Source organism: Triticum aestivum, chromosome 1A, assembly GCF_018294505.1.
Source record: "Triticum aestivum cultivar Chinese Spring chromosome 1A, IWGSC CS RefSeq v2.1, whole genome shotgun sequence".
Taxonomy (NCBI): Eukaryota; Viridiplantae; Streptophyta; class Magnoliopsida; order Poales; family Poaceae; genus Triticum; species Triticum aestivum.
In genome coordinates this window covers 215,883,716-215,900,192 of record NC_057794.1, presented here as the reverse complement: position 1 = coordinate 215,900,192, position 16,477 = coordinate 215,883,716, and the positions used below count along the sequence as shown (strand labels likewise).

Here is a 16,477-nt window from a genome sequence, read left to right as displayed (position 1 = left end):
GCCTGTGGAGGGGGGTGGCTTATATAAAGTGCGCCAGGACCCCAGCCAGCCCACGTAATGAAGGGTTTAAGGTGTATTAAGTCCGGGGCGTTACAGGTAACGCCCCACATAAAGTGTCTTTAACTATCATAAAGTCTACTTAACTACAGGCCGTTGCAGTACAGAGTGCCTTTTGACCTCCCGGTAGTCGAGTGAGTCTTCGTGGTCGAGTCCTTCAAGTCAGTCGAGTGAGTCTCTCGTTGGTCGACTGGAAGGTGACCTCTTCTAAGGGTGTCCTTAGGCAGGGTACTTAGATCAGGTCTGTGACCCTACCCTAGGTACATGACCCCATCAGGCATGCCTTGCACGGCACTGCCACAGTGCCTCCACTCCAGCGACCATGCTGCCACCTCTACTCGTTACCCCCCTCACATCCTAATCTCTCCCCTGCCCCCTCCCTCTCATGCTGCTGCCAATGCTGGCTTGCTGCTTTCTAGCTGGTTTTCTTCTTTGCTGAGTTGCTATCATTGCTGAGGTGCTGATGCAATTGCTAGAGACTTAAGGGACTCGTATGGCCAGCGGTAGCTAGTATCTACCGGCAGATGGCAATGTTGGCGTTGAGAACATGATGCAGGAATATTTTGCAAGCTCCAAAGAGGCAAAGACCATGGATGAGGAATTAAGGATCATTTATCAATGAAAAGGAGAGCCAGACAACAAACGGGCAATAGTTTGATCTCATGTCTTCAAATTATATTTTAGCTTTATACATGCTGCATATTTATACCACCGCCGTCAAGTTTTTCAAGCTGTGGTACACGGGAACAACTGCAAACAGAAATGGAGTGGACATCTTGATCAACAAGAGCCTCAAGTATGGAGCAGTAGACGTCAAGAGGCATGGGGAGTTGGGAACCGGTTTATCCTGGTCAAACTGGTAGGGGACTTAGTTCTCAATGTTATAAGCGTGTATGCCCCTCAAGTAGGCCACAATGAGAACACCAAGAGTTCTGGGAAGGCCTGGAGGACATGGTTAGGAGTGTACCTATTGGCGAGAAGCTCTTCATAGGAGGAGACCTCATGGCCATGTGGGTACATCTAACACGGGTTTTGAAGGGGTGCATGGGGGCTTTGACTATGGCATCAAGAATCAAGGATAAGATGCCTTAAGCTTGGCTCTAGCCTACGACATCATCGTAGCTAACACCCTCTTTAAAAAGAGAATCGAATCTAATGACTTGTAGTTGTCAACACTCTAGCCAGATTGATTTCATCCTCTCAAGAAGAGAAGACAGGCATGCTTGCCTAGATTGTAAGGTGATACCTGGGGAGTGTTGTCCCTCAGCATAAGCTTGTGGTGGCTGACTTCCGCTTTCGGATTCATGTCCAGCAGGATAAGCGCGCCAAAGTCACTAGAACGAAGTGGGGGAAACTCAAGGGGGGAGGTAGCTCAGGCTTTCAAGAAGAGGGTCATTAAGGAGGGCCCTTGGGAGGAAGGACATGACGCAGACAATATGTGGATGAAGATGGCGACTTGCATTCGTAAGGTGTCCAAGGGAAGTAGAAGTGAAGCTAAAGATACCTGATGGTGGAACGATGATGTCCAGAAGGCTATTAAGGAGAAGAAAGATTGTTTCAGATGCCTTCACATGGATAGGAGTGCAGAAAACATAGAAGTGCCAGGTGGCAAAGAAGGCCGCAAGCGAGCTATGAGTGAAGCAGGGATCGGGTGTATGAGGAAATCCACGAGAGCTTAGACACGAAGGAAGGCGAAAGGGGCAACTATAAGATGGCCAAGATCCGAGAGGGGAATACGAGGGATGTTGACCAAGTCAAATGCACCAAGGACGAAGCAGGTCAACTCTTAGGACGAGGAAATTAAGCATGGATGACACGAGTACTTCCACAAGTTGTTCAATGGAGAGAATGAGAGCTCTACCATTGAACTGGACGACTCCTTTGATGATACTAGCAAGCGTTTTGTACGGCAAATCCAGGAGTCTAAGGTCAGGAGGCTTTAAAAAGGATGAAAGGAGGCAAAGCGATGGGCCCTGATTGTATCCCCATTGAGGTGTGGAGAGGCCTCGAAGACAGTGATAGTATGGTTAACTAAGCTTTTCAATCTCATTTTTCGAGCAAATAAGATACCAGAAAAATGGAGGCGGAGTATATTAGTACCAATCTTCAAGAAAAGGGGGGTGTTCAAAATGGTGCCAATTACCGTGGAATTAAGCCGATGAGCCATACAATGAAGCTATGGGAGAGAGTCATTGAGCACCGCTTAAGAATGACAAGCATGACCAAAAATCAGTTTGGTTTCATGCCTGAAGGTCGACCATGGAAGCCACTTTCTTGGTACGACTGGCACGACAACTTATGGAGAGATACATGGAGCAAAAGAAGGACCTAGATATGGTGTTCATTGACTTGGAGAAGGCTACGATAAGATAACACAAAATGCCATGTGGTGGGCCTTGGAGAAATACAGTCCCAACAAAGTACATTACCCTCATCAAAGACATGTACGATAATTTTGTGACAAGTGTCAGAACAAGTGATGGCAACACTGATGACTTTCCGATTAAAATAGGAATGCACCAAGGGTCAGCTTTGAGCCCCTATTGTTTTGATTTGGTGATGGATGAGCACAAGGGATATATACAAGTGGTGTATGCCCTTTGCAGATGATGTGGTGCTAGTCGATGATAGTCGGATGGAGGTTAATAGGAAGTTGATGCTATGGAGACAAACTTTGGAATTAAAAGGTTTTAGGATTAGTAGAACTAAAACCGAGTACATGCGGTGTTGTTTCAGTACTACTAGGCACGAAGAGGAGGTTAGCTTTGATGGGCAGGTAGTACCTCAGAAGGACACTTTTCGATATTTGGGGTCAATGCTACAGAAGGATAGTGATATTGATGAAGATGTGAGCCATCAAATCAAAGACAAATGATTGAAGTGGCGCCAAGCTTTTGGCGTTTCTCTGTGCCAAGAGTGGCACAAAAGCTAAAAGGCGGGTCCATAGGACAGCAATTTGACCCGCAATGTTGTATGGCGATGAGTGCTGGCCGACTAAAAGGCGACATGTTCAACAGCTAGGTGTAGTGGAGGACGCGCATGTTGAGATGGATGTGTGGCCACACAAGGAAGGATCAGGTCCTGAAAGACAATATACGAGATAGAGTTGGGGTAGCACCGATTGAAGAGAAGCTTGTCCAACATCGTCTGAGATGGTTTGAGAATATTCAGCGCAAGCCTCCGGTGCATAATGGACAGCTAAAACGTGTTGATAATGTCAAGAGAGGCCGGGGTAGACCAAACTGTTAGACCTTTCAGCCTGAGCATTGATAGTTGTGGATGACACTAGGAGAGTTGAGACAATTTTCGTTGGTTTATTTCTCACACAATGCCATGCCAACCTGAGGGGTTGGGGATACATATTTATAGGCTGCTAGCCAGCCAAGGCATATGCTAAGATGCTGCTAAGATGCCAGTCTAAGATGCTAGTCTAAGATGCTAACTGACAGTCCTTGATGGTCAAGAACAGAACTCTATTCTAACAGCCAGTCCTTGATGGTCCAGGACTTTATCCTCCTAACTGCCACAAGGACCATGTGCTGCAGCCCCACAAGGACCCTAGTACACAGACTTATCCATCATTCTCCCCCTAAGTCTTGTACGTCATCTTGTGGGAGAGTTGAATCATCCCAATCCTGGAGCAAAGTTCGAGGAACTTGACCCTCCCAAGGGGCTTGGTGAGCAGGTTTGCGAGCTGATCCTTGGTGTTGATGTAGCTCGCCTCGATGCTCCCTTCTTCCACACAGCTGCAGATGAAGTGATACCTCAGTCGGATGTGCTTGCTCCGTTCGTGGAACACGGGGTTCTTTGCCAGGGCCAGGGCGGACTTGCTGTCCACCAGGAGCTGCACCGTTCTGGTGTCTTGAACGAGAAGATCACCAAGCAGTCGAGCAAGCCAGAGCGCCTGAGTACAGGCGGTGGAGGCCGCTATGTACTCAGCCTCACAGCTGGACAGGGCCACCACCTGCTGCTTGACTGATTGCCAGCTCACGAGACACTTACCGAGGAAGAGGAGGATCCCGCTCGTGCTCTTGCTGGTGTCGATGTCGCCGGCGTGGTCGCTGTCGCTGTACCCGACGAAGTGTGCCGCCCCAGGGCACCTAGGGTAATGGAGGCCATGGTCGAGGGTCCCTGCTATGTAGCGGACGATCCTCTTCACTGCCTGCTGGTGTTCCGACGTTGGTCGCTCCATGAACCGACTGACATAGCCGACGGAGAATGCCAAGTCCGGCCGTGTGTGAGTGAGGTAGCGAAGGCTCCCCACAAGGCGTCGATACTGCGTAGCATCCACTTCCTCCGTCGTGCTGCCGCGACTTAGTTTCAGCCTCTCCTCCATCGGAGTGAGAGCTGGATGGCAGTCGGTGAGCCCAGCTAGCTCAACGATGCGCTTGGCGTAGGCGGACTGTCGAAGCGCGATCCCGGAGTGGTCCTGGTGCACCTCAATCCCTAGATAGAAGGAGAGGAGCCCCAGGTCACTCATCTGGAACGTGGCCTTCATGTCTTCCTTGAACACCGCCACCTCTGCATCTTTGGTGCCGGTGATCACCAGGTCGTCAACGTAGATGCCCACCAGCAGGGCATTTCCTCTACTCCCCCGTCGGTAGACGGCAGCCTCATGCGGGCTCTGCTCGAAACCCATCTTCTTCAGCGTGGAGTCCAGCTTGGCGTTCCACGCCCTGGGTGCCTGCCGCAGGCCATAGAGAGCCTTGCGCAGACGAAGCACCTTGCCCTCCTGGCCGGGAATCGTAAACCCCGGTGGCTGATGCACGTAGACTTCCTCCTTCAAGTCGCCGTTGAGGAATGCCGACTTAACGTCCATGTGGTGGACACGCCAGCCCTCCTGGGCAGCCAGCGCAAGGAGAAGTCGCACGGACTCCATCCGTGCCACGGGAGCGAAAGCGTCGTCGAAGTCGACTCCTTCCTGCTGCAAGAAGCCTCGGGCTACCAAACGAGCCTTGTGCTTGATGATGGCGCCGGCTCCATCCCTCTTCAGCTTGAACACCCACTTAAAGGTGATTGCGCGGTGACCTCGAGGGAGATCAGCAAGCTCCCAGGTGCGGTTTTGCTCGACCGCATCCATCTCCAACTTCATCGCGGCGCGCCATGCCGCGTCTCTCTCGGCCTCTGCAAAGGACCGTGGTTCGCCGTCTTCACACACGAGCTGTAGCTGCGCCTCCAGGCCACGTGGCACCAGTCCTGGCACCGGTTGGTCGCCGAGCACATTATCCATCGTACGGTACCGCAGCGGTTCGCCTCCATACCATGCGTCGACCCGCTCCTCGTCGTGAGTGAGCGGGGAAGCGAACTTCATCGGATTGTGCTCTGCGTGAGCTGGTGCTGATGAAGACGAGCCCGGAGTGGCGACCGCCGGGGCTGGAGTATGCGGCGTCGCCGGTTGTGGTGTCGTCGGTGTAGCAGGCGCCGGAGTCGATGTAGTTTTGGGGGCCGGGGTAGACGTGCCCGGTGAAGAGGAGCTGCTTGCTCCTCCAGCTTCCTTGAAGTGAGCGTACTCAACAATGAAGTCGTCATACGTCGGCGTCGAGCCGTCGTCCACCGCCTTGTCCCATTGCCACCCTCGCCCTTCGTTGAACACGACGTCTCGCGCTGTGCGCACACGTTGTGTCTTTGGGTCGAGGATGCGGTAGGCCTTTGAGCCCTCCGCGTAGCCGATGAAGACTCCCGGAGTGCTCCTGTCGTCGAGCTTGCCGATGTGGCCGAGCTCCTTGGCGAACGCAAGGCAGCCAAAGACCCGCAAATGAGAGACCGCCGGCTTCCGCCCATGCCAAGCCTCGTACGGAGTTCTGCCGTCGAGTGCCTTAGTAGGAGAGCGGTTGAGGATGTAGACGGCCGTTAGCACCGCCTCTCCCCAGAAGACAGCCGGCATCCCTCTCTGCTTGAGGAGAGCCCGAGCCATCCCCACAACCGTCTGGTTGCGCCGCTCGACGACGCCGTTTTGCTGCGGGTTGTACGGCGCGGAGTAGTGGCGCTGGATGCCCTCATCGGCGCAGTACGACGCGAATTTAGCCGTCGTGAACTCGCCGCCGTTGTCAGTGCGCAACACGCGCAATTTGCGGCCGCTCTCCGCCTCCACACCAACCTGCGCGCGCCTGATGGCGTCCGCCGCTTCTCCCTTACTGACGAGGATCATCACCCACATGTAGCGGGAGAGATCGTCGACGAGCAGCAGGAAGTAGCGTCGACCTCCTGGTGTGGCTGGCGTCACCGGGCCGCACAGGTCTCCGTGCACGAGCTCCAGCTTCTCCTTAGCCCGAAAACTCGCCTGTTGGGGAAAGGGGAGTCGTCTCTGCTTTGTCAGTACGCAGATGTCGCAGAACTGCTCCACATGGTCGAGGCATGGCAGGCCTCGCACCATCTCCTTGGCACTTAGACGCTTCAGGGCCTCAAAGTGAAGGTGCCCAAAACGCTCATGCCACTGCCACGCCTCGTCGTCTCGACGGACAGCGAGACAGACCGGTTGTGCCACCTGCACATCAAGGACGTAGAGTCGATTTTCACCTCTGGGCACCTTGGCGAGAAGGCGACGCTGGCGATCCCAGATGCGTAGGACCCCATGCTCAATCAGCACGCGTGAGCCGTTCTCATCCAGTTGTCCCAAGCTGATGATGGAATTCCTTAGCGCGGGGATGTAGTAGACACCGGTGAGCAGCCGGTGCTCTCCCATCTTGGTGGTGAAGATGACGGAGCCGACGCCCTTTATCTCCACAGCGGAGGCATCCCCGAACTTGGCGGAGCCTCGCGCATCGGAGTCGAGCTCGGCGAAGAATTCCCTTCGACCGGTCATGTGGTGGGTGGCGCCGGTGTCGAGGCACCACCCCGTAGCCTTGTCCTTCCCGAAGCCATCGCCGAGAAGAGCGTGTGCTTTTGGCTCATCGAGGTGGATGAAAGCCTTTGCGACTGGAGTCGCCGAGGGTAGCTCAATGCTTGCATGCGCCATGAACAGAGCCGTCTCCTCCTCCTTCGCCTGTGCGACGTGAGCCTGGCCTTGTCGTGGTTGCCGACACTCATTTGCCCAATGGCCAAACCGGCCACAGTTGTGGCAACTGTTGTCTTGTGCCGGCTTGGGCTTGCCAGCGGCGCCGTCCTTGGCGCCTCCGCGGGCGTCACCTTCGGCACGTCCTTGTGCCCTGCCCGGGGGGCCTCTTCGCGCCTTACGCTGCTTGCCACGCTTGCGGCCGCCCGTCGAGGAGGAAGGCTCCCCCTTCTTCCTGTCACCAAGGCTGGGATCCCACTGCTCCCGAGTTAGGAGCAGCTTCCCTCCGGTGGTGACGGGCCCCGAGGGAGGCTGTGGCTCGTCGGTGTCGACGACCTTGAGTCGACCTATCGCCTCCTCGATCGTCATCGTGGAGAGGTCCAGCAACGACTTGATCGAGCGAGCCATCTGCTTGTACTTCTCGGGAATGCACCAAAAAAGCTTCTCGACAGCTCTCTCCTCGGTGTAGGTGGCATCACCAAACTTCACCATCTTCTGCAGCAGAGTGTTGAGACGGAGAGCAAAGTCATCAACGTCCTCACCTGGCTTGAAGCCCAGGTTCTCCCACTCCTTACGAAGTGCCTGCAGGGTGGACTTGCGAGCACGGTCGCTGCCGATGCGTGCTGCGACGATGGCGTCCCAAGCCTCCTTGGCAGTCCGCTTGTTGGAAAGCGAGAACTGCATCTCGGGCGGGACTGCGGCGATGAGGGTGTCCAGTGCCCGTCGATCCTCTAGGTGGTCGACGTTGCTGTCCTGGACTGCCTCCCACATGTGCCGCACCTGAAGCCTGACCTTCATGATCCCGGCCCACTCGACGTAGTTGGTTTTAGTGAGGGTAGGCCACCCAACACTGGCACCAACATCCCTGACCACAGTCCGGACCTCGTAGAGGCCGCGGTCCTGGTCGTTGCAGCCGCCGTCGCGGTGCGCGCCTCCACCTGGAGCGCGGGCGTGCTCGGCTGCCCACTGCGCCGTCCGCTCCTGCGCCACTTAGGCGCGATCTGCGTCGGCGCCGTCGTCCGCAGGCGCGGAGCTGCTGGAGCTGCCGGGGCTGCCGCGGAGTGCCTTGGCATCCGTCGTAGCCTCACGGGCTGCTTCTGCTGCTGCTGCTGCTTCTACCTCCGCCCTGGCTGCTTCTACCTCCGCTCTGGCTGCTGCCAGCTCCGCTGCAGCCAGCCTCGACACTCTTGCCGCCGCAGCAGCCGCTGCTACAGCCGCTCGCTCACGCTCCTCTGCCACGGCGCGCTCGGCCTCTTGCCGGCGCCGCATGCTCGAGGTAGCCGTGTGCTGAGAGCGACCTGCAGACATGGCTCGCTGCAGGGGGGCTGTTGCGTGAAGAGGAGGCTGAGGAAGACGAGCTGCTGCTCGACAGTCCGGAGGGAGGAAGGTAACCAGAGGCAGACGGAGCAGCTGCTGCTACCGACTTGGGCTGCTCACAGAAAATGCTCAGGGTGCAGGTTAACGAGGCTCTGATACCACTTGTTAGACCTTTCAGCCTGAGCATTGATAGTTCCACTAGGAGAGTTGAGACAATTTTCGTTGGTTTATTTCTCACACAATGCCATGCCAACCTGAGGGGTTGGGGATACATATTTATAGGCTGCTAGCCAGCCAAGGCATATGCTAAGATGCTGCTAAGATGCCAGTCTAAGATGCTAGTCTAAGATGCTAGTCTAAGATGCTAACTGACAGTCCTTGATGGTCAAGAACAGAACTCTATCCTAACAGCCAGTCCTTGATGGTCCAGGACTTTATCCTCCTAACTGCCACAAGGACCATGTGTTGCAGCCCCACAAGGACCCTAGTACACAGACTTATCCATCACAAACTTGACATGTGAGGAGTCAGTAAAGAGAGATCTAAAGGACTAGAATATCACCAAAGAACTAGCCATGGAAAGGGATGACTAGAAGCCCATCCATGCGCCAGAACCATGAGTTGGTTGCGAGATGGGTTTCAGCTCTAGCCTACCCCAACTCGTTTGGGACTAAAGGCTTTGTTGTTGTTGTTGTTGTTGTTGTTGTTGTTGTATACATGCTGCATACTCAATTAATTATTTATGCTTCTTGTGTCCCATAAGGTTGTTTCTGGAATTTTTTACTACAAACTTTCCTTGTGACCGGATCTTTTTATGATGTTGTATCCCACATCCCCATGTCTAATCCCCATATCAGTGCAACTACTAGCTCTTTTTTGGAAGGGGGGGAGGGGGGTGGGGGTGAATAAAAGCATGTGTTGCAGTTTTATGATTATGTTTACTAATTACAAAGGTTTTAGCTAGTATCATACACAATAAGAGTAGTTCATACCAGCAAAACAATTCAGGCATAGCTCCAAAAAACTGTCCTACATCTCAAAAGCAGAACGAACAAAAAACTCACCGGGCAAAATGATGCTCTTTCAAGATGATCACAACCATCAAGAATCACCACTTGAAGCTTTGGGCATGCAAGTTTCAGGAATGTCATGGAACGGCAACCAGCAAGTGAGAGATTAACCAAAGAACTATTATTCAGTTCCACGACACTCAAACTCTGAGATGAGGAAAATTTATCAACAAGAATATACAGGCTGCCAGCAAATGACACTACTTGATGGAATGGAATAATGTCACATCGTATCTATTAAAACGCTACATTTACTTAATTAAGAAATTATTCTAGCAGAGAGGTGGTGATGTTCCATGTGTTGATTTATAAATGGCCAGAACGTAAGTTGCCTGTGCATACATCATACCTCACAATTATCAAGAATTAATGACCTGAGCATGGGGCAACCCCCTCCGTCACTGAAAACTTTGCAGATCTCATTTGTCAATGACTCGCAATCACTAAGATCAACATCAATTAAATTGTGGCATTGCAATGATAAATTACATAGGCTCTCTTGTTTTTGAAGCACCAGTTTCTGCAGATAGTCACAAATTCAGCACTCCGTAATTTAAAAAAACATTCATTTAAATTAGTAAACATAATCATAAAATTGCAACGCATGCAAAAAATGAACTAACCTTAAGAGCATTTGATGTTATGGTAACACAACGAAGTGCTGAGCATCTGGAAACTTTTATGTAAGAAAGCACAGGGCTTCGCAGATTTAAATCAGCAAACCTAACATGGCAGGTAATACAATCATATATTGAACAGGGAGAAAAACTGTAAGAAAACATTGACAACGAACAAATCCTATATACCTAAATAATTGAACCCTACTACTTAAATTTCTATCAACATGCACACATGCCACCTCACCGCACATGGCACCTCATCACCCCACTACTTATATTTCTCCCAACATGCATGGGAAATGCTATTGTATTCTCGCTCAACATGCACACATGTCACCTCATTAATTCCACTACTTCTATTTCTTCAAGACGCATGAAAAATGCTACTTATATTCTGTATATCAAAATACAAAAAATCATATGTATTTTCAATTTTCATTTTCAAATCCAAATTCCAGACAACCAAATCTTACTAAAATGTATTGCGACCAATTCCCGCAGCAATGCGCGGGGTATCATCTAGTATAATGAAAAGCCATCCCACTCACTTGCGGAGGTGTACAAGACTAATATTCTTGAGATGTGGCAGATCCAAAGACACAGATGTCAACAGGCTACAATTATCAAGTTGCAACGCCTGGAATGATTGGGGGAAAAATCCCATTAGATATCAAGAAAAATCATACACATAGCAATAACCAAAGGGAGACTGAATCACTACCTCAAGTATACGACTAAAACATACTGCACCCATTGAAGCAGATGTGATTCCCTCACAACTTGATAGTCTCAAGTCTACCAACATTGGAAGCTTTACCGACTTTAATGGAAACAAACAAAGAGAACATGTGTCAGACATGTATGATATATGCAGTAAATAGTGGTAAGGATGATCTAACAGGCATAAATCAAAGTCATAGGGTAGCAAACCTCGAAAGAAATGTTGGGGCAGTTAGATGCATCAAGAACAGAAAGATTTTGACATGCATTAGCTATCTCACGCAATGTCTCATCAGTAACACACGAGCAGGATGACATATCTACTGACGCTAATAGTGGACAGGCTGTCGCTGCTTGACGAATTGCAGTGTCAGAAAGCTTATGGCAGGACTGAAAATCCAATTCAAGCAACTGAGGACAATTGAGTGATACATGAGCCATGCCAGTTCTCCTCAGAGACAGTATTCGAAGTTGGTGGCATCTGGATGATAAAAGAGCATACATTAGTTAAGAAAACATGCAAACCTAATTACACAGGAGAACTAACTGCACAAATAGCTATTACCTGATAGATACTCTGAGTGCACGACACTTCACAATTTGAAGTTCACGCAATCCATCATGATTAACAGTTACCTCTTGAATGCCACTACCAAGGGATGCATCACTGACTGTTAAAGTATTTAACAATGGGCATTCAGCCAAAGCCTGAAAAAATGTTTCTCCCAGTTGTCCCTTGCCCATTATCAAGGTCTTAAGATGCCTGAAAACCACCCAATTAGAAAAAGAGAGAAGGGGGAAGATCATTACAGCAGCGAAGAAAGAAAATGACTGGTGAAAAACCTTAAGAATGTTATTGCTTCAATCACTAGGCTTTCTGCACTTAAGACACCAAACAAATTGAGATTTGTCACATTCTGATAACGGTGGCAAATATTAACAACTGCAAAAGCAACATAATGATAAACCGGGTAAGCAACACAAGGTAATTCAGTGGGATCACAAAGAACATCTTAAATGAACATTTTTAAACTGCTAGTTGCAACCTGTAGCTTTCACAATGAGAAGGATGGGCAGTTTAGCTGAACGGCTTAGTAGAGCAACTATGCATTTATGGTAATATATAAAATTATAGTAACAAGTTTCAAACAAGAAACAACAGACTTCTATCCAATAAATTTGCAAATAATTTCAAACAAACATGTGCTCCCAGGAGTCAAAACCATGTTTGTTCTCTTGATTATTTGTTTGAAACTTCATGTTATTTCGCCTCCCTCCACCCCCACCCCATCCCCTAGACAGGAAAATTCTTTGCAATATATACATACTTGCAATAATATCAATGAATGAAGCTACATTCATTGATTCATACAATCGAACAGAGGTCAGAATATAATAAAGGAAAATAATGAGAATGATACTCAGACAGTCAATTCTTAGCTAAACCATGACACTGGTGCACAACTATACATCCAATCAGGACCTCTCAACACTCGTCCGAAGGCTGAAAGAGAGTGATAATGTGACTTCACCATTGAAGACGAAATTAGGAGTGATTACAGTTGCTGCAGATTATTTGTTTCATCTATATAAATTAATGTCAATGGGTTGCCTCAACTTATATAGAGGTAGGTCCTAACAACCTCAGCTAAACGACAGAATGCAATCTAATCTGAAAAAATCTTGTGGGACGCAATTCGATCTTGCCATTATTAATTAGGTTTTTTTTGCGGGGGCATTATTAATTAGGTTAAAGGCCAGGCAATGCAACTAAACCGAAAACCCTAAATAATTGGACAATTGTTATCATTGCCTTTCCTTGCATGCCACTAATGGCTCATTGCAATGGCAGTAGATAAGTAAGTCATCACTATCATGGATTACATATTACCACCTCCTTACTTCACAGATATATGGATGTCTCAATGCACGCATTATTCAAATGTATTTGAAACAGAAGTTATTACATAGAGCATGCACATGTCAATTGTATTCAGGCCGCATGCATTCAATAAATAAATGAAAACGACAGAGCAAAGCAAATAGCATACAGTTCTGCAGAGATATTCTGGTGTTCTCAAACTTCAAATATTTCCAGAAATCCTCATGCATACTAGCAGACTGCCACTGTTTGCAGGTAGCCCCTGCTCTACATAAATCCTTCTGGCATAAGAAGGAGAATATCTGTAATGGCACATTCAAAAAACTACGTCAAAGTTGAATGAAGCGGTCGCAATATGTGGATACAGAGAACAATTAAAGAAACATAGAGGCACACCAGGTGCAAGAGATCATCAGATAGGTCCATTCTTATTTCAAGATCTTCTGCATTTGTTCCACCTGATCTTTCTACATCACAGACACCATGACTGTTGGTCTCCCTTGGAATATCATTCCCACCATCATTTGAGATAAGCGACAAACCAAAATCCAATTCATTTTCTGGAGCATGTGACAGCTTCAAATGGTCATGTTCAGCAAAAGCATGCAAATGTGGTGCTTCATATCCAAAGAAGGATGCATTAACACCAGAGCTTTCTCTGAAAAAATATAAGTGCACAAGGATTACTAATCAAGAGAACCATAATTAATAAATCTGCATAACTGATTAACAGGTTGAACAATTTTTTGGTAAGCCCACTAGACTCCAACAACAATCTAAGCAACTTTCCAGGGATCCCTGTAAGACAGAATTAAAAGGTGTTCACAAAATAGCTGTATGATGACACCCATCTGGTGTGCATCGAATGCAATCCAGCAGATAGAAATGAAGCGAAATAACTAACTATTCAATCAAAATTTCTAGTTAAACACAAGCAGTAAACACATTAATACACCTATAACCATCACAGCAGCAGTAAAAGGCAGCCTAAAGCAAAAATAATCAACTGATGCAGTCCATTATCTTCAAATATGATATCATCAACACTCAGGAGAATCTAAGGTGGTCATTTTCCTTGTTAGTCTAATGTCTTAGAGAAGGAAACCCTAAACCACAACACTATGTGAAACATGTAGGGGATACTATTTGGAATAATCAAGATATCAGAAAAAATATGCATTACAAATTGCAAAACCTATACATCATATCATACGAACTATAAAACATGAGTGGATATACTTTCAATCTGAGTCGTCCAAAATCTTTACCTTAATTCCATATTTGCCCATCAAGTGTGATTAGGACTCCCCGCTCCAATCACTCCTATACTTACTGTCGCATTATTATAATTGATGTCTTTTAATTGATCCCAATTTTCAATACCACACCGTATCATATCATTCGAATTAGAATATAAATATAAAGCACTATAAAGCACAAGTGGATGGGATACTTTCAATCTGAGTCATCCAAAATCTTTGGCTCAATTCCATATTTCTCCATCCAGTGTGATTAGACTCACCCCCCCCCCCACTCCATCACTCCTATACTTATTGCCTTCTTATTATAATTACTGTCTCTTAATTAATCCCAATTTTCAATTACCACATAAAAAGAAATTGGTGTTTCCTATGGTTAAAGAAAATGTCATTGCCGAAAAAAAATATTTCTTATTTTTCATTTATGCAGTGCTAGAAAACCTACAAATAAAGGTCGAATGTAAGATAAAAAATTGTGCTTGGAACTCCATATTTTTTTATAGTTTTCTTCCTCCTCGGGAATAAACCTAAACAATACATGTATAAATAAGAAAATGTACTTGAAATATCAAGAAAATATTTCATATTTTATTTAGGTTCATCAACTTGATCTGCCCTAGTACTGTGCGTAGTCAGAGAGAATACAAAAGATCTTGCAAGGACGCAGCACGCAAAGAAATGGGCTAGCATAGAGGCAAGTAACTACTGGATGAAACATAATTAGGAAAAAATGAATTATGGAAGAAGCGTGTTACGTGGTTAATACAAGTTGCCGTATGCAAGATTAATTCTAGAGTTTCTCAGAGATAGTCCCTTCAACGCAGTAAATTAAATAGTGTTAGCTCTACAGAAGGATATATGTGCCAAGAAAACCATAGGGGGACACTCTTTCCGCTGCAAGCAAAGATATTTGTTACCCATCTCAGCATTTCTAGTGACAAGTACAAAATATTACATTCTCTCTACCACACTCCCTGATTTTCCAGGGTGGCTATGCTAAACCAAACTACATGAAAATGACATCAAGTGACAATCCTTGCCTGCAAACAGAATTAGTAGCAACAAAAAATCCACCAAACAAATTTGTTAACAATCCACACAGCTGCAAGGCTGCAATGCAATAGAAAGAGTAGCAGTCTTTGAGGAACTTACTCGCCGAAAGCACCCACTTTAGGACGTTTATTCTGCAGGTCCCGATCTCCATCCTCACTCCCCTCCTCTTCCTCGACATTGTTGTGCTCCTCAGCCTCACCAGCGCCTCCTGCATCAGTGTTTGCGCCACCACCTCGCCACATGTCACGGAACCTGAGTGGCGGGACAGGAGGTGAATCCCAAACGCTCTCAGCAGCACGAGAACTCCCAGCAGCGTCAGGGTCCCATGCCGGGAAGACCATCGACCATCTCAAGGCGGGTGCCGGCGGCGGCACCGGCACTGGCGGCAGATGCCAACCCTGGCGCCCCAGAGACAGTGCGAGCTCCAGCTCCTCCCGCGCCTCCTCATCCATATCTTCACCATGCCCGGTACCCTCGCCGCTTCCCTCCACGCCCTTCATCTTTCCGCCGTCCGCCATCGCCTCACACCACCGCACCAAATCCTAACCCTAGAACTACCCCCTCCGCCAGCATCCTCGGCCAACCTCCGGCAACCCAGACACCAGCCCGCCACGAACCACGAGCAAACTCCAACGATTGGGGCCGACGCCTCGCCAAATTACAACGAATTTGGTCGAACCGGATTAGGGATGCTGGAGGGCGGCGGCTGACGCTCGATCCAGGAGGGACACGCCAGCAAGGTAAGGAGCAAGGGTAAGCGGCGTCCGTACCAGAGCGGTGGCCTGAGGCTGCACGGATTGGGCGGATCTGCGCGCGGCGGAAACGGTGGTGAGCTGGAGGCCGCTGGCTCGCGAGTACTTCGGAAATGGGGGAGCGGAGGCGAGGGTGAGAGGGGGGAGAGAGAGAGAGACTTCTTGGGCCGTGGGAGTTGTAGGTTGCGGCCAATCTGCTCGATATTGCCTCTGACAGGTGGCGCATGGGGGCACGGGCCCTGTTGCCAGTCAAGTTTTTACTGGGCTTTGCTCCTGTGTGGGCCTTGCATTTGCGGAACGCATCTCGTTCTACGCGATGCTTCTGGGGTCGCTCACCATGACCGATGGGCAGATAGTTCGGAGGCCTGTTTGGATCTCTAAGCTAGAGTTAGTTTTAGTTAGTTGGGACTCAAATAACCCAAAAGTATTCAAATATGGTAGGTTAGTTTGGGTAAGTTGGATTTAACCCACCCCAAAAAACTAGCCCACACTAGAGGAGCTTATTTGGGTTAGTTCTCCTAGGCCCACTAGAAAAAATAGTAAAAAAAGTTATCCCTCCCATTCAAACATGGTCCAAAGTAGTCAAATGATTGAGAAAGAATATTTATTGTCAATTTAACCCTACCATCCAAATAGCTCCTTGGTTAGAGTTAGTTTAGGGTTAGTTCAAGGTTAGAATCTAACTCTAACCTCTAACTGAGTTAGAGTATCCAAACAGGGCCGGAGTTGTGAAGACGAGTGGATGCCATCGCTCTG

General features: G+C 48.5%; 1 protein-coding gene across 2 annotated transcripts in view; it reads right to left on the bottom strand.

Annotated features, from left to right (window-relative positions):
• The window catches only part of LOC123043485 (F-box/LRR-repeat protein 15), a 31,087-nt gene extending 15,207 nt beyond the window's left edge, over positions 1-15,880 (bottom strand). Inside the window, exons 1-11 of one of the 2 annotated variants that reach the window (XM_044465951.1) lie at positions 15,069-15,880; positions 13,054-13,315; positions 12,827-12,959; positions 11,619-11,718; positions 11,341-11,538; positions 10,986-11,256; positions 10,777-10,875; positions 10,604-10,692; positions 10,059-10,158; positions 9,785-9,955; positions 9,430-9,582 (exon numbers count right to left, since the gene is read on the bottom strand). In XM_044465951.1, the coding sequence (XP_044321886.1) occupies positions 9,430-9,582; positions 9,785-9,955; positions 10,059-10,158; positions 10,604-10,692; positions 10,777-10,875; positions 10,986-11,256; positions 11,341-11,538; positions 11,619-11,718; positions 12,827-12,959; positions 13,054-13,315; positions 15,069-15,487 (1,995 nt within the window). In that variant the 5' untranslated portion in view covers positions 15,488-15,880. Of the gene's footprint in view, positions 1-9,429; positions 9,583-9,784; positions 9,956-10,058; positions 10,159-10,603; positions 10,693-10,776; positions 10,876-10,985; positions 11,257-11,340; positions 11,539-11,618; positions 11,719-12,826; positions 12,960-13,053; positions 13,316-13,925; positions 13,952-15,068 lie in introns of those variants that run through there. The other variant, XM_044465958.1, reaches the window with a different exon arrangement.
• Between the last annotated feature and the right edge of the window lie 597 nt (positions 15,881-16,477).